Source organism: Rhineura floridana, chromosome 17 (genome assembly GCF_030035675.1).
Source record: "Rhineura floridana isolate rRhiFlo1 chromosome 17, rRhiFlo1.hap2, whole genome shotgun sequence".
Classification (NCBI taxonomy): Eukaryota; Metazoa; Chordata; class Lepidosauria; order Squamata; family Rhineuridae; genus Rhineura; species Rhineura floridana.
The window spans coordinates 20,248,695-20,272,307 of record NC_084496.1 but is presented as its reverse complement, the minus strand read 5'-3'; the positions used below and the strand labels follow the sequence as shown (position 1 = coordinate 20,272,307).

General features: G+C 41.6%; 1 protein-coding gene across 1 annotated transcript; it reads right to left on the bottom strand.

The window, feature by feature from the left end:
- Positions 1-477: 477 nt before the first annotated feature.
- Positions 478-23,558, bottom strand: GET4 (guided entry of tail-anchored proteins factor 4). The gene is made up of 9 exons (XM_061600472.1): positions 23,220-23,558; positions 15,608-15,686; positions 14,540-14,621; positions 13,286-13,435; positions 10,653-10,791; positions 9,162-9,302; positions 9,001-9,076; positions 4,387-4,459; positions 478-3,656 (listed from the first exon to the last, which is right to left on the bottom strand). The coding sequence occupies exons 1-9, from the start codon at positions 23,369-23,371 to the stop codon at positions 3,568-3,570; spliced, it is 981 nt and encodes a 326-aa protein (XP_061456456.1). The 5' UTR covers positions 23,372-23,558; the 3' UTR covers positions 478-3,567.
- Between the last annotated feature and the right edge of the window lie 55 nt (positions 23,559-23,613).

The following is a 23,613-nucleotide window of genomic DNA, read 5'->3' as shown; positions in this document are numbered from 1 at the left end:
TTCTCTCGTGTCCCTCATTTCCTGGCCAAACAATTCTGAATTCTTCAAAAGGCAGTCACACACGAGGGCATTACACTTATTAACACAGAAAACATTTAGTACAAGCTTTGGGTTTGTGCATGGGGTAGACACAACCATACTTGACTCAACTGATCTGCAGAAAGCCTTGCAAGCAATTAGACCAAACAAGGGGGGGGGAGATGAGGAAGAATTGTTTCCTAACACTCCACCTGATGCATTTGCAACTGATTTTTTTTTAAAAAAAAACCCAACATAGTTTGGACTCAGAAAAAGAGCCCCTTTTGTTTCTGAAAGCCAGCAGAAGCCAAGAATAAAGGCTTTAGTGCCATCTAGTGATCCAAAATAAAATAGGAAAAAGGTCTGCATGTGAGTTTTTCAAAGTAGGGCTTTGGGTGTAGGCATTTCTCCCCCATGTGGGTTTTTCTTTCTTTTAAAGAAAAAAAAAACACAAGCTGCTAAATGTCAGAAAGACAGGAGGGGAAAAGTGAATTTTAATCAGCGGAAGAATCTTTAAATAGGTTGCAGATTGCTGTTTAGGCAAAGTATGTACAGAATCAACAAGAGCATCTTTTCATCAAAATGTTTTTGTTTCACAGCATGGACCTGCTCATTCTCAGGAGTGGGTCATATGGTACAGGCACATATACCAAGTTACCTTCATAAAGATTCCTGAATCCTTAAATACAGCGGTATCATTTAAGATTGTGGTTCCAGCAAAGGCTGAAATTCCTTATTGAGATAGCAGTGTCAGACGAATTCCACTGAGATAGTTTGCCAACCTCTAATAATCTTCCCCTGCAATATGCAGCCACATTACTGTATTATTATTAAAGTACCTTCATTTAAAAAGTGGCAAAGGCCCTGCCCTCAGGCTTACAATCTAAGAGACATGACACGTAAGGGGGAAAAAGGGATGGGAAGAGGAAAATAAGCCAATTCAAGAACCTAAAACTTTCCAATTACTTAATGACCAGTTAAAATGGCCACTAAAGAGACAGTATAGGGAGTGGAGGAACTATGTGGCAGCTGGTCCCAGCCAAGCTGATGGAGTGGGCTCTGCTGTCCCACCTCTCCCTCCCTCAGGCATATATATAGATCTAAGAGTAAGGTAACAGTGGCCTCCAACTGGCCTAGCTAGTACCCTGTATGAACTGAGGATGTGCCCTAAAATGTGCCTTGGCAAAATTCTCAGCCAAAAGCTGGGGACCCATGGCAGGCCTTATGGGGCTCCTCAGCAGAAGAGGCAAAAGCAAAAGGGATCCCTAGAATTAGAAAGCTTGAAAACCAGTACTTTAACACACACCTATATTTTCCTTAGGTGTAGAATGCTCCCCCCCCCCCGCTTTTATAATTCATGGTGACAGGTGAAGCAGAGTTTGAAGCACATGTTTGTGACTGGAGATTCAAAGCCAGAGGATGGTTCCCCCCCCTTTAAATTTGGAGCATGATTGTGGTACATAGAAGCAAGAATGTATCTAAGAACAGAGTGTGTTGACTATGAACCCAACATGGCGCCTGAGATGTTGTTGAGTTAGAATGCTGCCCATCAAGTTCAGGCAACACCATCAATGGTCAGTGACAATACATCATCTGGAAGGCACCAGGTTGGGCAAGGCTGGTTCAAGGGCTCATCCAGATAACTCTAATTCTATGGCTGTTGTTCAACATGGAACAATATCAAAGTCAGAAAAGTGCAAAGCAGCCAGCCTGAGAATCCATATTATGTGCCCTCCTGTCTGGGCAGGCCCCCTCTTCAACAGACCTTGCTTCTAATGAAAGCCATTTGTGGGCTGGCAATAGTTGCAGCCACAGTTCACATGAATTTCTCCAGTTCCCATATTCCACTTGCCTCTGCAAGTTCTCACGTGGAGTTGGGATTGCCTGTGTGAAGAACAAAACACTATTCTGGAAATTTACCCTCAGTTTGAGCATCCTAGAACTGGAAAAGCAGTTTGCAATGAACAAGAGCCCGATTTAATGAGAAGGCAGAATATGAGTTATTAAAACTAAATCCATTCTAGAATACAATGAAATGCAGGGTGACTGCTGAAAAGTAATACGCAAGATATTAACCAGCAAGGAAAATGGGAGTGAGACTGCAGGTAGGCATAAAAAAGCAAACACCCTTGGATTGACTGAATGAAAGGCTCTGAAAAACTACCTGCTATAGGAGCAGCTGCACTACTCAAGCCACAGGAATCCGTCTGGCTTCTGCACTAAGTGCAAACCCTGCAAAATCATCGCTCAAGGCTCTCACTAGAGGCCTATAAAATAGCTGATCCACAACCATGTTCAAAAGGCACCAGCAGTAGAGATCCCAGTATAAAGTATTTATTTAATACTCAACAATTAACACAAAATCATCCTTTTAATTTTTTTACAGTAAATAAAAATGTATTATTCTCCCTCATGCATGATCACTGTATTAATCTAAGCCTTTTTATTTTAAATGTGAAAAAATAAAGTGTTTTGCCCATTTCATCTTTTAGTCATACCACTAACATCTGGTGTTGTGCATTAATGGAGACAAGAATTATATTAAGCCTAGCACGTGGTTTGCAGTAACTTGAAATTTTGTTCTTTTTTTTTTACATAAAGTGTTAAAATGAATCCATAAATCATTCCCATAAAAATAAATATTGAACAAGGAAAGAACAAAGAGGTCTGCAGCATCCCCTTCTTTAAGGATCACCCTGTTTCAAATATTCACATGCTCTGTTTTATCTGCCAAAATAGGGTTTTGGCCTGAGCCATAACAAGATCACTGAATGGTCACAGAATGAAAACCATCTCCCAGGGAATTATAGGTATTTCAGCCATGGTACATTTACATACAGTATCACTGGACTCAGAGATGTTCTATTTTGATTAAGCCTTCGGTATTCAAGTGATTCACTGGTGTTAAATTACATATTTTACAGTGGGGCAAAACCTCAAAGAAGATATGATCAATTCACAGCACACAAAGTATTCACAATTGTCCTGGGTTTCCAAATCGTATCATTTTCTGCAATGGAAATGAATTTGGTTATTTCTGCTTTGGGTTGTTTTTTAAATTTCTTTGGCTCATCTTGAAATGCTTTTTGGCATCGGGTCTACCAATTATCCTCCCCGGCAATTACAACTCCACAGTTCATGGGACCCCTTGGTGACAGTCAAGCACTTAATTTATTAGTTTACTTGAAATAAAAATGTGGTTTAAAAAAGTATAAAGCAACAAATGCATGTTTCAGCTTTATTTAGTGTGACTGTGAAAAGAGGGAATACTGCTTATGGAATCACAGCGAAGGCTACATCTCAGTCCATCACCAGGCAACGTTATCAGAGGCCCACTAATGATCGCACCAAATCACTTCTCTTGGCTACCATTGCATTTTTACATAAATAATATAGACCAAAACATTGTGAACATCTCAGAAACCTTCTTTTAAACAGAGCAGAGGTGCCCTTTGACCTGTTGAGAATCGACTGCAGGACTCGTTCTCAAAGTGTCTTTTCTTTTTTTCGGTGAGCACATGGTCAGATTCCAAGCTGCTCTGGAAGGTGTCAATCCAGTTCAATGGGGCTGCTGTCTTCCTGACCATCTTCTGTGTCATCGTCCTCCCCAGCTACCATCAGACTGTTTAAAAGATTGCCTAGGATGGGAGCACAGAACAAGAGGGAAAGTGTCAAGAGATGGCCATTTTCTTGTGTCCACAGAAAGGCGAGTTCCCACATTTTGATTGAGAGATAGGCAACACTTGCTGAAATGACGATTTTTGTGAGCTGTCTGTCATGGTTGGCTAATTTGGTGGTGAGAGACCAGCGATGCCTCAAGCATGTACCATGACAGAATTGTTTCACCCAAACTGGAACATGCTGCTTTTCTGCAAAGAGGCAGACCAGGGGTTCTCAAGCTGTGGTTAGTGGGCCACCAGTGGTCTGCAAGCTTCATTCAGGTGGTCTGCGACATGCCCACATGAAATGTTCATCGTGATTTTATTATTCTTTTATTTCTTATATTTTATTGTATTGTATTACAATTTGTATTCTATGGAATGCAAATTGTAATATAATAAAATACAATGCAAGAAAGAAAAGCAATAAAAATACAATTAAAAAGCATTCAGCATCTAGCACAGTGCATCACAATTGCTACAATAGGCAGAGAAATCATTTAGGGATCTGTCAAAACCATCAGCAATTTTCAAGTCTGTGGGAAAAAAAGTTCGGGAATCACTAATGTAGACTTTAACTGGTAAAACCGTTTCATTTCAAACAAGCCCTAATCATCTAAGGTATGTCAAAGGACAGCGAGTAACTAGCACACACACAGCAGCCCTTTTTTATTCAGATAATCACTTTTATCCATTGTGTTAAACTCACCTAATAGTCCTCCATAGGATGATGTTTGTTTGGGTGGGACACCAAAGAACAGCTGTCCTATTCTGTCTAGATACTAAAAAGGCACAAGAAAAAGGGAATGTTACCACTGTCTCAAAATTCAGACATCACACCAAGCCAGGGAGAAAGGGGGGATATAAATCTAATAAATAAATAAATAAAATATAATCCAAACCATAGGTTGATGTCCCAAATGTCCTACGTATTAACCATTGTTGAAAGCTATCTACTTTGATTTTCCAACTCAGCAGTCAGCACAGCAGACTCTGGAGGAGGATTGATGGCTGTTACCTATGGTGCATCTGTTCTGATGTCATGCCAAACTATGTTATGCTTCCTTAACCATGCGTAATTCATCCACAATGAAACCCCCACTTTACACACACACAGTTACACTCACACCGTACACATTGCTTGTATTACTACTTTTTGGGTGTAGCATTGGGAATGTGAGGCTGAGCTGTCAATGACAAAACAACTTTAAATTTCAGCTTAGCCAGGAACTTGCTAGATGGTCCCCAGGTATACTACTATTCACTCAACCTCAGCATCTCCACCTGCAATATGGGGATAATAGTATTGTCCTACTTTTCAGTAAGGGTTACTGATCTGTGAAGTGCTTTAAGAAATTTCCCTCCCTTCTGAATTACAGTCTAAACATACCCACACTTCTCTGTAACCTTGTTTGATATGACATTGACAGGAAGGTTGATTTCTGCACTGTGCTATGCCTGTGGCCCTCCAGATGTTGTTGGACTACAGCTCCGACTGCTGGCCATGCTGGCTGGAGATGACTGGGTTTATTTATAAAAAGTATTTATATCTTGCCTATCACAGTCCATCTCAAGAAAGTGTACATATTAGCAAGCAGCAGCACCTGGGGACCCAAGGTTGGGAAAGGCAGCTTTGAGCAGTGCATGATGATGTGTAGGACAGGGCCTCAGTGGTGGCACCTAGGATTCGAAATCTCCCTTGGAAGAGCCATTTAGCCCCTTGCCCCCAGCCTTCAGAAAGATTGTTAAAATGGCTTTATTTACAAGTGTTTTTTATGTGGTCTGATTCCCAGAATTTCATTTATGATGCTGCTGTGCTTTTTTTCCTGTAAATTAGTTGTTTTTAATTTAACTAAATTTAATCTGTGTTTGCTTTATTATACAGCCACAAGAGTGGCTGTATACTATAACCAGCGGGGATTTTTCACATTCCGCAATGTTAAATTGAAAATACCCCCCATGCCATTCTGATGCTTCCCATAAGCTCATTTCAAAACAAAACCTTACATAACTTATAGTCCTGAACTCAGAAACGCTTGCTTAACAACCCTGTCAATTTTCATGGCGATACACAAAACAGTCAGTGAGAATAGACAGTTCACAGTGTAAAAAGAGAGAGAAAACCCTCAGAGCCCTTTTGGACTTTTTTTCTCTGAGAGTTCTCATAATTTGTTGAAATTCATTAAAAATCAGCCATGTTCACAGAGTACCTGTAATCCTAATACTGACCTTGCCCCATACTCTGACCTTCATCTGCTGCAGTTTAAAAGTTTAAAAAATGCCTGGCGGATTTTTAATTAATTTAATAAATTTTGACTGGGATCCAATGATAGCGCGGAGCATGCTCAGTAAGAACCAACTGTCAAAGTTCTAAAAGCCTCACAGCTGCTGGGCTTGGCTAATCAGAGGGCCACACCAGACTTTGATTTCATGTGAGACAGTCATGGCTTCCCTCAAAGAATCCTGGGAAGTGTAGTTTGTGAAGGGTGCTAAGAGACTCCTATTCCCCTGAGAGAATGGTTTAACAGTCAGCCACTCTGATTGAAGGTCTGTGAGGGGAATAGGGCGTATCCTAGCAACTCTCAGCACCCTTCACTAACTACACTTCCCAGGATTCTTTGAGAGAAGCCATGACTGTCCAAAGTGAAATAAAGGCCTGGTGTGGATGTGGCCAGGGAAAGCTTTGGTTTAAATTTGGGTGGGAGGCTACATGTGTCTGCTGTAGAATAAAAAGGTGGGGGAAAGCCTGAAAAAAAATGATTCTGTTTACAATGTTTTCCTTTTGGAAAGGAAAGGGGCTTCCCTTCTGCCCAGTGCCCACCCACCCAATCTCCTCCCCTCCCACTCCCTGCCCCTTCCCTGAGTCAGTGTTGGACTACGACCTTGGAGACCAGGGTTCGAATCCCCACACAGCCATGAAGCTGACTGGGTGACCTTGGGCCAGTCACTGCCTCTTAGCCTCAGAGGAAGGCAATGGTGAAATCACCTCTGAATACCGTTTACCATGAAAACCCTATTCAAAGGGTCGCAATAGGTGGGGATTGACTTGAAGGCAGTCCATTTTCATTTTCAAACATGATTGTATAGAAATAAATCCCACTGAACTCAAAAAATATGCAAATGATCAAATCCACCTTCCCTTCTCCTTCCTCCTATCCCCTCCTCTTGCCCCTTCCCTGCCCCTTCCTTTGCCCCTCACTCCTCATCCCCTTCCAATCCCCTCTTTCCCCTCCCCCTCCCCTTCCTCCTCCCCATGGTTAGTGTTACCTATCTTAAACATGATTGCACAGAAGTAAATACCATTGAACTCTATAAGCATGCAAATGATCAAACCTGCCCTCCCCTCCACCTTCCTTTGCCCCCCTCCAATACGCTCCTTCCCACTCCCACTCATCCATGGTCAGTGTTTCCTATCCTATCCAAGATTGCATAGAAGTAAATCCCATTGAAAATAAGCATGCAAATGATCAGACCTGCTTTTCCCCTCTCCTCTCCCTTCCTCCTCCCCTGCACACTCCAGCCCTCCCTCCCCCCCCCCGTCAATTTTACCTATCCTAAGCATAATTGCATGGGAGTAAATCGCACTGAATCTAATAAACATGCAAATGATCAAACCTGTCCTTCTCCTCCCCATTCCATCCTGCCTGCTCCCCTCCCAGTCCTCCCCTCTGCATTTCCTCCCCTCCCTCCTCCTCCTCCCCTCCCCAGCCTCTGTGGTCAGTTTCACCTATCCTAAGCATGATTGCAGGGGAGTAAATCCCATTGAACTCAATAAGCATGCAAATGTTCCATCCATTCTTAGCAAACTTGGACAGGATCCCATTTCTTACCTCCCTGATTAAAAAGCAGGGAAATTCACTAAGAGGCAAAAAACCTTGCGGTTTAAGAACATACCTATAGCCCACAGCTATTCTATCAAACTTTAAAAAGCAGGGAAATTGGGCAGCTATAGTGAATGCACCAGGGGCGCAGGAGACCTGAACTCCTCTGTGAGATATTGGACTGCTCTACAAATTGGTCAAAATGCAAACACCATTTGGGTTGGTCTTTCACAGTCCAATCCACTTCCTGTGTAGCTTGGAAGAATTTGGTAACATGTGCCTCTGAGCATATGGTGAGTGGTGGCAACACCTGCAATCAGTCCAAATAATAGAAAGAAGACATGTGCTGTGCTGATCTTGTTTTAGCAGAAAGGAAGCAACGTTATTAAGACAGTTGATATAATTCAGATGGTCACTTTGAATATGTCTGATTTCCTTTGCAATTTTAGTGAAGTTTCCTATAGGAAATCATTTTCCTTTGTTTCTATTTCTGTGAATATGTGAAGCACAGCAACTCTGCAAAATTTATACTAAAAAAACTCCAAACATAATTGTGGAATAATGGCACTGACTTCTGCAGAATAGTCTCCAGAGAACCTCAGGAGTGTCTCAATTTGCACAAGATAAAACAGTGGTAGGTGAAATATATTCTAGCAAAATGCTAGGTGTGCTCTATGTTTTTAATTGACTGTGCCCACCTTGCCTTAAATGAAGTGGTTTAAACATAGCAGGCTGAAAATATGCATCCTCTTTTTTCCAACAGCTAGAGTCACTGCTGAAGTAGCAAAATATTGGAATCAGTCTGATTTTACATCAAACTGCAGGTCCAAATTCCACTATTAATGCACCCAAAATAGAAATAGAACATAACCTCCAATTTGAAACACAAAAGGCTGTCTTTACCATCGTATGACAATGACCAATAAAAAGGCTTTGAAATTAATAAAAATAAATTTGACACAGATTTCTGGGATGAATAATGAGGGAAATAAAATTTTCTAGTGTAGATTCTCTGTAGAAACATTAATAACACAGGAAAGAAGCAAGGTAAGAAGAACACCAGCAAACATACACAAATATAATTCTCTATCTTTGGAGATGGCAAGTGTTGCCACCACTCACCATATGCTCAGAGGCACATGTTACCAAATTCTTCCAAACTACACAGCAAGTGAATTGGACTGTGAAAGACCAACCCAAATGGTGTTTGCATTTTGACAGCTTTGTAGGGCAGTCCAATATCTCAGAGAGGAGGTCAGGTCTCCTGCTCCCCTGGTGCATTCACTATAGCTGCCCAATTTCCCTGCTTTTTAAAGTTTGATAGAAATAGCTGTGGGCTATAGGTATGTTCTTAAACCGCAAGGTTTTTTGCCTATTAGTGAATTGTACTATAAGGCACTCTGGGGAGCCACATAGGGGATTGAAAAGTATAGCAGCAAAATACAGTTTTAAGAAGATGACCACAAAGAAATTAAATTCCACCAATTAAAAAATTAACTTACTTCATTATACATGGGATCCCTCTTCAATGAAGGTTGATACTGTTCACACAATACTGTAAATACTGTTAGCTTTCCTCTAAAATAGAAGCAACATAGAATGTAAAACCAGCCCAAAGGGCAAAAAGGCAGCAGTGTGCTTTTTGACTAAAACAAAACCATACCCGTCAACTGCCAGCAGCAGGAACCAAATGAAGTTGAGCAATGGTTGTACAAAGGGAGGGCCCCTTTCTATGGAAGGATGCTTCTGTGTATATGTTGTAAAAACCACTAAAGCACTGCTTTTGTTTTTCAAGCACAGGAATCTGAAAAACAGAATTTCTGAAATTACAAAAAACTTCAAAAGATTTAGCTATACACTATTTCCCTTCAAGGATTAGAAGAGCTTAATGAGCAACTTTTATTATTTAGAATATACATAGTAACCCTTTAACGGTTGCCTCACAGTAACCTCTGGTGTCACCATTCTTTCCACATTAGAAATGAGGAACTCAGGCTGAGAGAGGAGGCTTGTGTCAGTGCTGTTACACGATGGAAGAATGCTCTAGGTAAGAGTGTGGAGGACTAACCAGTGTGTCTCTGGTTTAAACCCCACCTCAGCTTCACTCTCACCAGGCGACCTCACTATTCTTTCAGCCTTATCCTAAGAGATACACGGGATAAAAAAAACTGACCTGCCTCACAAAGCTGCTGCAGAGGATTACTGAGAATATATGTGTGACCACTTTAAACACTTCAAATGTAGTATATGCTATTGCCAGGTATCCACTGAGTTCATTACTAGGCTGATTCAGTATCTAGAAAAATTTCCATTAATGATCATTTTGCTTGGCTGCATCAGAGCGAGAGATGAGATAGGAATCCCTCACCTCCACCCTGTCCCAAGCAGCTGAGACCAGCTGCCATTTGAGTCTTCCCCTTTGGGGACTCTCTCATGCAAGGGACATAGAACCTGAATCTGTTTGCTTTCCCCCTTCCCTCCCTGCACCTCTCTCCCCACTTTTGCATGGCAGCTATTACATCATAAACCACCATTTAAAATTGTGAATACCTTGAGTGCCACAGGAGAAAGCTGGTATATAAATGCAATAATAAAATACTTCATCTACTAGACTAATCTAGTTCAGTATCCAGTTAAAATTGGCTGAGAAACACAGCCGAGGAATACTAAGGCCATATTCATATTCTTGCCATGTTGTATCAATTAAATCAGGAATGGGAAACCTTTTTGGACCAGTGGGTCAGATCTTTATCTTCCCCCCACTCTGTGGGCCAAATCTGACCGGTGGGTGGTACCACCCACTTGCTAATCATCTGACATAAAGCCACTCTGTGGAGTGGGGGGAGGGTCTGCTTTGCCAGCATGCTCCATGCAGGAATTTTTGAAGGGAACAGCAGCACTCAGCAGAACTGAAACCCCCCTCCTTCCATCTAATGGACAGGTAGATGTGGTTTGGGAGGAATGGCCTTGCAGACCAATTTGGACCTCACAGTGAGTCAAAATTAGCCCATGGGCCAGAGGTTTCCTATCCCTGGTCTAAAGCTTGCATACCTTTCTGCTCCTCCTTCCCTTATGGCTAAAGAATTTATCTGAACAGTAACAACAAAAAATACTTGACAAGGCAAACACGTAAAGTTAAGAGCAGAGCACCTACTGTAACACCGCCTGAGCTACAAACATGTCCACTTCACTGCGATAACCCCTGGATGAGGAATACTCTACCAACATGTTTGCACATCCTTCACCGTCTGTAGAGTGCAAGAAGTGATACCGAGATTCGCAATAGTTTTGCTCTAGAAAAGAAGTTCAAAAAAATCAGTTTGCTGTGCAAAGCCTCTCTCAGCTGATATTCGCCAGGTGGGAGTCATTTTGCTTTTCAAAAATATTGCAAGATTTGAACAAGCTAGAAAATATATGATAGCATGCAACATGGAATGTGGAGTCCCAAGAATCTGAGTTTTTTTTAAAAAACAACAAATGTTATTGATGCAAAACATTCCATATTTAAAAATGTCTTAATACAATAATCACTTAATAATGCAATCTTCTGGAAATGAACAAACAGCAATACACTTTTTGCAATCACTTTGCTGTTTTAAATGCTCCAAAATTAGTAGATGAGTTGATACTTTGAGTTGTATTCAACTAAGTTTTACTCAAGAGTAGAACCATTGACAAGAATGACCCTAAGTTAGTCACATTTATTAACTTCAGTGGGTCTACTCTAAGTAGAAGTAGCACTGAATACCATCTTTTTAAATTCTCTTAAGATTATTCTAAACTTCCCAGGCAACAACCAAAAATGAGAAACAAGAAAAAAAATCAAGAAAAAGAAAAAGTTATTAATCAGATTGTTCCTAACACAGAGTATGGCTAATAGCATGAGGTATCTTATTGTTCCAATAATGAACAAACGCCACTTCTGTATGAAAATATGTCATTTTGTTGTCTTCCCTCTTTTCTCTTATAGTATTAGTAAGTTTAATCATATAAACCATAATCCAGATCCTTAACAGTCATTCTTCAATGGATGGTGGATTGAGTTTTTTCCATTTGTAACTGACTGACAATCTGGCGACTGTCAGTAAATGTGTAACATTTTTTTTATCATTTGGCGGTATTATGCCTTTTATATATTCTAAAAGAATTATTAAGGGATCCAGAAGAATCTCATAAACAGTGGTCTTTTTAATTTTATTTTAATCAAAACCCAGTAATTTCTAATTTTGGGACAAACCCAAACAAAGTATATGAAATAAATTGGCACAATCTACCTTCCGTCTCTGTTTATGTATTTCTGCTTAATTTCCAGGGTGTTAATTATCTCTTGTGAATTAACTTATGAAGAAAACTGTTCAGACAAGAGTGTGAAATGTGGCAAATATTTCCACATCCATTTCCAAGCTGTTCGTAGAATGTTTCTATTCATCTACTCAGGTTAGTGTGGACAGTAGTATCTAAATCTGATGAGATTTTGTACAGCTGATCTGGAGTGTCTTGCAATGCTTTGGTCTGCTAGTACCATCTCAAATTCCATGTAGTCTCTCAATGAGCCACACACCGCAAAAGTGCAGGTCACTATGTGTCTCACTTGCAGATATTGAAACAATGGAATGAGAGAGTGGCCAGTATCAGCAATGGTTTGTCTATAACTCTTTATAAATCCATTTTCCAATAGATTTCTGGTCTCTAGTTAGACCATAATCCTCCTGTATTTTAAAATTTCCTAATACTCATTTATCTGTCAATTTTTCATTATAGTAAATTACAGCACAAGGTGATAAACCAGGGCTTAATCTTACTTTTGTAAGTATGCCAAATTTTAAATGAAGTGCTAAATCAAAGATTAGATTGGATATGAGCCAGATCTTTTCTAGCCCAGTACCAAAGGTGGTGTTTAATACGTGTGGAAAAATTCTATTCTTCCAGCCTGGTAGCTTATCTAGAGTAAACCATGATGTTAAGTGGTCCAACATAGCAGTTTTGTAATATGTTGAAAACATGGCAGGGCAAAAATGCCCATTTTCACTTAACTGGCATAATATTCTAGCTTATTTTTTTAAGTTTCTAGTCCTTATAAATGTAGAGAGATTTGAAAGATGCTTAAATGCAGTTAAAGGATAGAAATAAGCAGGATCCCTATCCTACTTCCCTCTACATGCTCTACTCTATCGGCATACCAATTCTCTTCCCCCACCCTTTCCCTGTGACAATTCCCTTCTCTTCCCTACTTGAGTTAATCTGCAGAACTGAGTAAAAGATTTGAGTTTCTTTGAAATTTGGCCTGAATTTGGGTGGGAACAGCAGCACAGAATATGGACAAACTTTGGTGTAGGGCTGTAGCTCAGTGACAGAGCATTTACTTTGGTAGCAAAAGATCCCAGGTTCAGTCCCTGGCATCTTCAGGTAAGGCTTGGAGAGACCTATGCCAGAAATCCTGGAGATCTGCTGCTACTCAGTGCAGACAACACTGAAATAGCTGCAGCCATGGTCTTACTCAAGGCAGCTTCCCATGCTCCTAATCTTGAAAACTTTTTAAAGAATATATGCTGTATTTTATAACTGAGCATCTTACAAGATGCTTTGAAACATGTATGTTGAGCAGGGGTTATGCTGTGGATAAGAGAGATTAGATGCCTACAAAATCAGCATGAGCAGGGAGGAACGAACTGACCAAGTTCAGCACATTCATGGTAAACCACTTTATGTGAACAAGGCCAGTATCTGGACCTCTGAAGAACAAGAAGCCAACAGACTTAATGACCACTCACACTTCGCTGTTCCTACCTTTCCACAGAGTGATGGCTAGCAACTGGTGTAATTTTGGATGCCCAAGTTTTCCTGATCCACCACTAGACCACTTCAGCACCCTGGACACAAAGGCCACTCTTTCGGGTGAATTTTGATCCATCAGGCTGAACACTTTGGCCAGGTTCTCTAGAAGCAACCACAACAAGCAACACTTAGCACAAAATTTCTATGGTAATTGCATCCTTTTTGTTTTAAACACATGGTTGGCAGTAAAATTATGTGTGATGACACTCAGTTAAAACTTCTTAAAAACATAATTTCTTTAGAGAGAAGTCAGCAAGAACTACCTAATTGACCTCTCGGCTGCAGTGCAAGGAGCCACACCCTTTCCTAATAAGTAATGGTATGTCAAGGGGGCAGAAATCCCTTGTTGAATAGCTGAACACTGATGTTCTGAAGCTATCAGAATTTCAGGCAGGTGGAGAGAAAACTATTTTCAGTCAGAGAATGCTGCCAAGGACCAAAGCCTACAGTTAGGAGGAGGGTTGCAGGAGGACATTAGGCAAGATGCCACGTTGGCAAGCTACGAAACATTGTCTCTCTTGGCCTTCATCCTGTCCACAAACCCCTGGATCTGTGGTCAATCACGAAAAGACTCTCCACAAGATTTCCAGATGGGCAGCTCATGAGAAGAGCTTTATCAACTGCATGCTTACCGAATCAGACAGTCTGACAAGCAAAGGGCAAAAAGGTCGACCCGCGAGCAGTGAGCGCATTGCCAAGAGGACTGGATGGAGAAGTGGCTGTCCATCAAAACGGCAAAGAGGTCAATTATTGTGCAGACATTACAGGTTGTGCCTGTGTTGGGGAGAGGACAGTGCCAAAGATCATGCTCCACCTACAAACAACTGTTTGCTCAGTACTATGGTCAGGTCATTATGATAGCTATTTTTCAGTAACTTGTTATCAGTGGAGGATAGGTCTAGCAGAGGCTAGCAAGTCATGAGAGCCAAGGTTGGTGTTCAGAAACAGCACCTCTAGATTACTAAGGCAGAAAGAAACTCAGCAATGGATGGATAAAACCTTCACACACTGTTTGTGAGTCGTCAGTGACACCTGGTTGGCTGCTGATGGAAACCAAATTTGGACTAGATCTAGCAAGACCATTCTCAAGTTCTTCCAACTCAAGGTAACAATTTAAAAAAAAGGAAAAAGGAATCAAAGCAGACACTGCTGATTATACCTCAGAATTTTAGATGCACAATGATGAAAAACTGAGGAAGCTCTCACCTAATAGCTCATCTGTAACTTTTGCATCTGATTTCTCCAGAGACTCTAGAACTAGCATGGACAGATCGGCAGCACTGTTTTGCTACAAAATATAGAAGAAATAATACTAAATAAATGCAAGTAAACCACATACATTAGGAGGAGGGAAATGTCACAAACTGTATCTTTAAAAAAAGCATCTGCCTTGTGCTATTAATATGTTGCTTGATTAATTTCCCTGTGCCATGTGAATTGCTTTATTTAAGTTTGAATAAATATGCTGGTGAAGGTTGCTGTCCTTACATTCTACTGGCAGAGAGCTTTTGCAATATTCTAAGTAGTAATTATTTAGGGTGCGGTTACGTCTTGCATGGGCTGCTGCTGCCACTGCCTCAACAATGCAAGCCACTCAGCTCCCCATTTTTCTAGTCTTAAAGGTCTCTGTAAAGTGGAGGGAGAAGGGGAAGAGTTAAGGCTGTGCATACTGTTGTATCAGCTACTCTCTTCTAGCCCAAAGAACTTGTAGGCCTTCAAGGCTTGGGGGGGGGAGTGAGAATCTGAACAGCCAGTTCAGAATTGCCCTGTGCTCAGTGCTGTGCACAAAACATGTATGGTTTGGGCTATTAAGGAGTCTCTCTCTTTTTCCTAACAAGGGCTGCTAAGAGAAAGATATATGAACATGGGAAGCTGCCTAACGCCAAGTCAGACCATTGGTTAAACTACCTCAGAACTGTCTACACTGACTGGCAGCAGCTCTCTGGGGTTACATACAACAGTCTCTCCCAGCCCTCCCTGAGATGCAGGGGATTGAATGTGGGACCTTCTGCATGCAAGACAGATGCTCCATCACTGAGCTGCAGCTCTTCTCTTCAGGTGCAATATGTGCATGGCAGGTGTGTTTTGCCACCTCGGTGCTTTCTCTGAGCAACTGCACGTACCCAAAGTAAGTGCGCAAATGGCAGGTTGTTATTCTGCCTCAAAATTGCTACAGTTGGTTACAACCCAACATTTATCAGGACATCCCCACCACCACCTTTCAGCACTTGTTATTTATTACATTAGCTTCACACAGTTTTGAACTGGTCTTACTTGATTGTGGCTGAAGAACAAGAGGGCCCCTGAATACATGAGTTCTCTTGCTTCCACATGTTTGCCTTGTGACATGTACCTGCAAATTAAAAAAAAGGAGAAGCAGAGTGAAAGGTATCCAGAATACAGCACAAAGAGATAAGGTTGCAAATGTCTGAAAATGCCTTGCACTGAACAAATTTCAGTATTTTAAATTGTGAGAGGCCACAGACTGTAGAATTGTTGAACAAGCAAAAACCTATGGAAGGTAAGATTACCTATGAGTAAGATTTATAGAATTATACCTATCAATTGTCCATTACTCCTAAATAGGTCAATTCACACATTTACTCTCTTAATCAAAGAATGTATCCATCTGATCCCCCTCCCCCCTTTGTCTGGATGAAGAAAGCAAATTCTCTTCTTGCAAACAGACAGCTGCATAGTGTTCTCTGCAAAAACATCCCACTGCACCTCCATGTTCCTGGCCAAGAAAAATAATGCTCCTGTCCATCAACCAAAAAGGCCAAAAAGTGGAGAGAAGACTAGGGACCCCCCCCCCACTAGTGTGTAAATAAAGATTCACCACATGAATAAGACAACATTATTTAAGGGCTCTCTTCTCACTGATCTGACATCCGATTGCCTTTGGCAGCAGCATGCAGACTTTTAATTTTTAAAAAATCTCATTTATTTTCTCCCCATGGTGCAGGAAGCCCTCCTTCAGCTATGGCTGCCAATATTAGCCTCTGAGGAAAGGGAATTTGCTTTCTTCTTTTACAGGACAATCCTTGCAGGAGGATAAAGACAGGTGCATCAGACCAGGGTTAATCTAATCATGGCCTAATCCCTTCCCCTTCCGGTTGCCTTTTAATTGCCTTTTTAAAACCCACCACACTCTGTCACTAGATCCCGATTTCCTGGATTTGCCATGCCACTACTTGATTTCTCGACACTAGTGTTAAGTGTGCTGCATTTACAATGAAGGGGTCTTTTAGGCTGCTCCTTTCCCAACTGAAATCCTAAAGCAGGGTGTACCATATAGCAATAGAAATGGACTGCCCTCAAGTTGATCCCAACTTATGGCTACCCTATGAATAGGAATTTCATGGTAAGTGGTATTCAGAGGATTTTTTTTACCATTGCCTCCCTCTAAGGCTAGTCCTCCCCAGCTGGCTAGGGCCTGCTCAGCTTGCCACAGCTGCATAAGCCAGGCCCTTCTTTGTCCGCAACTGCCAGCTGCGGGGCAACTGGGCTCCTTGGGACTATGTAGCTTGCCCATGGCTGCACAGGTGGCAGGGCACGTAACCCCTGAGCTACTCACTGTGGGGGTGATCTTTAGCTGGCCCTTGACACCCAGGAGACACGAGCGGGGATTTGAACTCACAGACTCTGGGCTTCCAGCCAGGCTCTCCTCCCCACTGTGTCAATGGCTGCTGAAATGGACAGCTACAGTGCATTTGGACAGACAGTAAAAGTGTGTCCAGATGGCAACTCGGTTGGCTAATTGCACTTCAAACCACATTCTCAGGAATATGGCATAGTGAGCATCTTCAAAATGCAGGCACCTTCTTTTTTACTGGCACATTTTCTCAGTTTAGTCCTTGTCATATGGGCTGCATGGCCAATGGATCCTATACTCACCAACACATGCTTTGCAGACAGGAAGGCAGCAGCAAGAGACCAGCTCAACACAGAACAGATGAACCACACAGACTACAGATGCTTACAGTGCACACATCTGTCCATCTTCAAAGCCACTGCCTGAACACTTCCTAGGAAAGGTTCAGTAATGGCTCTTCATTATTTTCCTACACAATCAGTAACCACCTCCCCCCATACCAAAGTGCCCACCTTCAAAGATCAAAATCACGCAGCAGTAGCTCAACCCACTCCATACTTAGAGAGTGCCTTATTTCAGAACCTTCCTATATAGTACAGCACTGTTCTTCAACCTTGGGTTCCCATATGTTGTTGGGCTACAACTCCCATCAACTCCAGCCAGCTTTGCCAATAGCCAAGGATGATGGGAGTTGTCCAACAACATCTGGGGACCCAAGGTTGAAGAACAGTGCAGTATAGAGCAGGGCTGTGGAGTCGGAGTCAGAGTCGTGGAGTCGGAAACAATTTTGGGTGGAGTCGGAGTCGGTAGAAATGTACCGACTCCAACTTCAAAATAAATTTTGATTGACAAATTTTTTAAAATATAAATTCAAAATGTCAAAAGAAAATGTCAAAGAAGCAATGAAGTCAGCTGTAGTTGAGCATTTCACCATAACTCAAGATGGAAAACATTTTGTGTGTCAGTGTATGACACAGGACCCAAATGAAGACAAATGCTGTGATGCCAAGATCAGCGCATATTCAGGCAGCGATGAAAATGCTCCTGTGAGAGCTTCCAATTTAAAAAGACATTTACAGCCCTTTCCAGGGCTGTGAAGTTGGAAGCAATATTGGTGTAGTTGGAGTTGGAGAGTAGAAAAATAGAGGAGTTGGAGTCTAAGGTTTGGCGTACTGACTCCACAGCCCTGGTATAGAGACTCCACAGAGCCTCAAACACCTAAAAACAGCCAGTTTTCTGGTAGCCACCATCTTGTTTGGAAACTCAATTCTGCCCAAAGTACTGCTATGATGATTATATGAGATTCCTAATTTCAAAGTGCTCCTCAGCCACGCTCATTCAAAGTATTTTGTCCCTTTCTAGATCCTAGGATAAGACAGATGTACAGAAAAGGCATAGTGCTCACTGGAACATTAGGATTCACAGTCCCTTTTTCTGTGTGAAACCTGCCAAGGAGCTTTGCTCCATATGAAATAACTGCTCCTAACCACAGCATAATGAAGCTACCATGGAAAAGTACAATTTTCCAGTCCAAGAGCAGAATTTGACAGGGAGAAGATGTCTCCAAAACACCCCTCAATATCTTATGTTGTGGTGGTGGTGGCTGTTTTGCATTCTTTCGTTCCTTCTCACTGCCCCTCTCAGCAACTGCTTTGGCACATTCTTTTTCAAAAGCTGTGTTTTTCTTGCTGATCCTGACAATCAGGAATCATGTAGCCAAAATGATAACATAACGGCACCATGAGCCATTCAGATTGGGCTACATAACATGACAAAGGCAAATCAGAGAGGGCAATATTCACTCTACTTCACAGCCCCTCCCACCCAAATACTGCCAAAACAGTGGGGAACAATTTGCAAGTGATAAATTAGTTTGCAGTCCCATCCACTTTGGCTCAGCTCTAATTGGATGCAATTCTACTGAACACACCAACTTTTCTTCTTTTTAAAGAAAACTATAGATTTCTAAACAATATAGGCCTTGAAATGATTGGCCAATACCCAGGAAATCACAAAAGCCAGAAAAGGGATCCTTGATCTTTCTCATAATTATCAGACACAGTATTATGCAAAATAAGTATACAGATTTGCTTAATATAATGTTCCAGAGATCACCAAATTCCATTTGTCTTGGCACAGAATTGTGTGCCGTGCACAGTATCACAGCTCTTATATTGGCTTAATCATAACTTTGACTGTTTTACTAGGAGTCCAGACAATGAAATATTTTTCACTGCTCTGGAATATTGGTACAGCTCAGAACAAACTCAAGTTCTGCTTGAGTTAACAGCGCCCAGTCTTTTTGTTTCCTCTATTTTCTTTACAGAAACTACACACAGCATCAACAAAGAGATGAACAACCACTTCTCAGGTTTTCTGGAATTACAAATGGTGCAGCAAAACTATCCTTCACAGAGGTAATGAACTTTGCAACCATGCATTTGGGAAAAGAGACACCAGCTACAAGTTGCTATGCAGCATTTGAAAGCATCCCTGGCCACTGTGGTACAAGGAGATTGACTACTGTCCACACTACCAAAGCTGCCACAAAACCAAACTTACCACAATTGCCATTTCCTCCACGGGAGCTTTTACTAGTGTTTGCACAGGTTTTTTAAAAAAGATAATCTGGCACAACATCTGAGACACAAGCTTCTCTTTTTCTGACCATTCATGCACTTCTGAGCCTTCTACTGGACTTCAAAGAATTCAAACTATGAACTCAATTACATCCAAAGCATCCTTGAGCCCATTCCACAACTGACACTTAAAATGATTTCTTGCAGTACTCTATAAATGGAATTTAAAAGTGAAGTAAGTATGTTAAGCGTATTCAACAACCTTGATCCATATAGGGCAACTTAAGTGCGGAAGCAATTTTTGTGTGTGTACCACTTCCTTGATCAGACATTGTGGATCTGAATACAGAAACCATCGTAGCTGCACTGCATCACATTCTATAGAATGCACATTTGGATACACATCTGGCATCCTTATACACATTCTGGTGTTAACTAGACATGTATAAATACTATTAAAAAATCCAAGACAATGCAGGACTAGCACTAGCTTCGGTTGTCTATGCTCTGCTAACTTCAAGGTTAGATTATTGCAGTGGGTTATAACATCTGGCAGGCTTCACATTGGCTACCTCGGATATAACAGGGAAAAATTCCATGTACACTGTCCTGAACAGAAAGGTGGATACAAATATAATCAAATTACTGAAGTGACTTGGGGATCTGGAAAGATGAAAAGATAATGAATACAACCCATACTATTATTCATGTCCTTTTAAGAAAGCAGAGGAAAAACTATTGTTTATCTTTCTTTCTTTTTTTTTAATTAGGAGAGCTGGTTCCTCCAAGTTTCACAATTGAATCCTACATAATAAACATATGAGCTTTCATTTTTAATTATTTGTAGCCATCACAGCTGTAAGAAGGGGCTGGCGTAGTTATCAAATAAACAGTACGCCTAACATGGTTTTAATTATCATTTACACTGGTGAGGTTTCAGTTTAATTCTAAATCAACTCTAGTACAGTTCTCACTTGGCAGATCGCAGATTTATTCCTGCTTCCTGCTACAATAGTGTTAAAGCACAACAAACAAGGACATGGATCAGGAAATAATGTTTGTCTTAAGTCCAGCTGTTACTCGGCATAAGTGAGAAGGGTCAGCATGACAAAGCAATAGTTTTTTATATAAAAAAGTAAAACTGTAGATAGATGCCAGTTCTACCAATGTAACAAAAGCATACTTGAAGGATACGAGGGCAAGCTTTCATCACACATTTTTATACCACACAGCAGAAGATCGCCATCAAAAGATTGCAGATTAAAAAAACTTCAGCGCAAAACCCCAAGCTCCCAAAATGCCTTGAATGCATTTCCAAGCAATGCTCTGTATTCTCTCCAAATCCTCCCATTTCTCTGACCTCCAGAAGGATTTGTATCAACTGGGGGAGATAAATGTGACAGAGAAAGGTAAAGAGGAAAACAGAGGTGTGTAACTATGAACTCTGACTTGACAGAAGAAGGCATAAACTGTAAACTCAGCTGGCCCAAGTCAAGGAAACCTTTGTTGGTTTTTAGATACAGACAGACACTGCCCCTTCATTCATATACCATTGCCTCAAACTGATGCAGTTCCAACCAGACCTCTGGGGAGATATTTGATCTAGGACAGTGCTCATCTCAGCTCACACACTTAAATCCTTTCTCCCCTCTAAGTGCAAGACGGAAGGCAGCAATAACAATTCCAACTATGGTCACAAAATTAAGTCCCTTCTCCCACTCATGATCCAGAACAAGGCTTCTTCTACCCCTCACCTTTTTTCTGGAGAAATGGGGTTTGGGTCTAAATGCCTTGACTTGTGCTCCATCCTAGCTTCAAATGCATTAGCTTACTTTCCCAGGTTTCTTTTCTATGTCCACCAGTACTCCAGCTTGATTGGGTGCACATTAAAGATAAAGATTGTATTTACCCATTAACACTTTAGCTATCCTGTCATACACATCCATACACTAGAGTGAAGTGGTTCCTTGACCATCCGTACAGGTGAAAGTTTTTCACCTACATAACATGCCTGATTTTAACTGTGTAGCTTATCTTGCTGGCTTTATTTAAATGGCATATTTAACAGTTCTAAGGTGATGAGGTTTAGGAATTCAAATGAACAGAATAAAACAAAAGTAGCCATGCTAAGTCTGTTGTAATAGGCTAAGTCCTGAAAAACTTCAATCCCAAGCCTGTTTATTCAGAATTAAAATACCATGAATTTCAAAGTGACTTACTTCCAAAGAAGTATACTTGGAGTGCACCCAGACCAACATATTCATTGTGTCATGAATTGTGACAGGGTGAAGCCCATTTGGTCATGTATCTGATGAAGCAAGATCCAGCCTACAATAGTTTATGGAGCAATGCATTTCTTAGCGTTAAAATAAACATTCCATAATATAAGCATTGTCTTGCTAGATGAAAACAAAAGTCCATCTAGTCCAGCATTGTTTCCAAGTATGACGAGTACAGTTTATTTGGCCCCTACAATACCTAATCCTCAGGGGCCTACTGCTTCTGAAAACGGAGGATCTATTTAGCAGTCAAGGATAGTGGCTGACACCAGATTTACTTCATATGAATTTGTCTAAGATTTGTCACAGCTGCCTAAGTTAGCAGCAGTCACAAAATCTTATGGAATTTCACACATTACATGTTGTGTTGTGTAAAGCAGTGTTTGCCTTTTGATAAGTCCTTAACCTACTGCTAATTAAAATCACTGGCTGACACAAATCTAGTATTACAAAAGTTCCAGAGAAGTAGCTATGTCACTCTGTTACAACAAACAGAAGAAAGTGCTAAGAATAATGTATTATTTCCAACTACTGATATTGTAAATGATTGCTGTACTTATTTTGTATACATTTGAGCTTTGCACAGATATGTCAGGCTGCGTAGCTTTTGAAATACATGGCCTTTTCTCACCATTGTTTACCACTGTTCTCTCTCCCTACCTCCCCAATCGATGCAGACATCTGTCAACTGAGGAAAACATCTGACAAAGTGGGTTCTAGTATATACACATAAAAATTGCCACAATAAATCTCTTAATCTCTCTCTGTACAGACATATGTATATTATGGCAATTTTTAAGCCACCGACCAGCACTTCAGACAAGTTTTGCACTGGATCCTGGCAAGATACAATTAATCACTAAAGCCATAAATTTATTACAGCAATTTAACAAAACAGAGACGTTAAAGACTTAAAGCAAAACGCGTTGGCTTTCGCCTTCGTCAGCTCCTCTGGTGTGAATCACACCCCATCAGAGCAAGTGAAGATGGGTGCCCAAATGGATTGCTTTTTTGTTAGTCACTGTAAGAATGTATGTGTTGCATTTATTGAATATATATTTCATATATGTGTGTGTGTGTGTGTGCATGTATGCATATCACGCGTGTAGTATGTATATAATATACGCTACACAGTTCTAAATGCCTCACTTATTACTCAGCCCTTTCTCCCTCTGTTTCGCAGACGGGGAGACACACCGAGAATCCCCCCCATATTCCTCCTCACGCGTCCCTCCTCTTTTTCGACCAATAAAGCCTCGGGTAAGCGAGAAGGGCAAGAGACTCAGCCAATAGTATTAGGTAAAGAGAGGAGGCGTGCGCGCGACCGACTACTGACTGGTGCGCAATTAGAAGCCTCTGGAAAGAGGAGGGGCGAAGCTAGAAAGAAGGAGAAGGGGGGGCCACCAAGTGTGGGTGAGCCGCCCCTGGCATACCTGAAGAACAGCGTCCGGTACATCTGGTGCGCCTCATAGTAGTCCCCCTTCTCCACACTGGCGCGGAGTTTGCCCTCGACGCGTTGGACGCCGCCCCGGTTCCGGCCACTGACGGCACCGCCGCCCCTCAAGGCCTCTTGCTCCGCCGCCATGACTGCGGGGCGGGGAGAAACGCCAGACGAGACTGCCAGAGTTGCCTCACGCGCACACAGAAGCGCCCTTCCCGGCTTCCGTCGGCCCCGCCCACTCAACAATGGGAGGAGAAGAGGGGACGGCGCCCGCTGAAGGACATACAAGCGAGAGAACTGGCGCCTCCGCGAGTGTGACGTCCGACGTGACTGGTTATGGAACTCCGCTGAGGGAGGGGAGGGGAGGGGGGGGAGGCGTTTTAAAA

Bases quoted from the DNA above. Each gene is read 5' to 3' on its own strand.
- GET4 (XM_061600472.1), bottom strand. From the start codon at position 23,371: ATGGCGGCGGAGCAAGAGGCCTTGAGGGGCGGCGGTGCCGTCAGTGGC. The intron at 13,436-14,539 runs GTGAGAGCTTCC...GGTTGCTTCTAG, and splicing joins AGTTACAGATGAGCTATTAG to AGAACCTGGCCAAAGTGTTC. The intron at 10,792-13,285 runs GTAGGAACAGCG...CTTCTTTTCTAG, and splicing joins AGCCATCACTCTGTGGAAAG to AGCAAAACTATTGCGAATCT.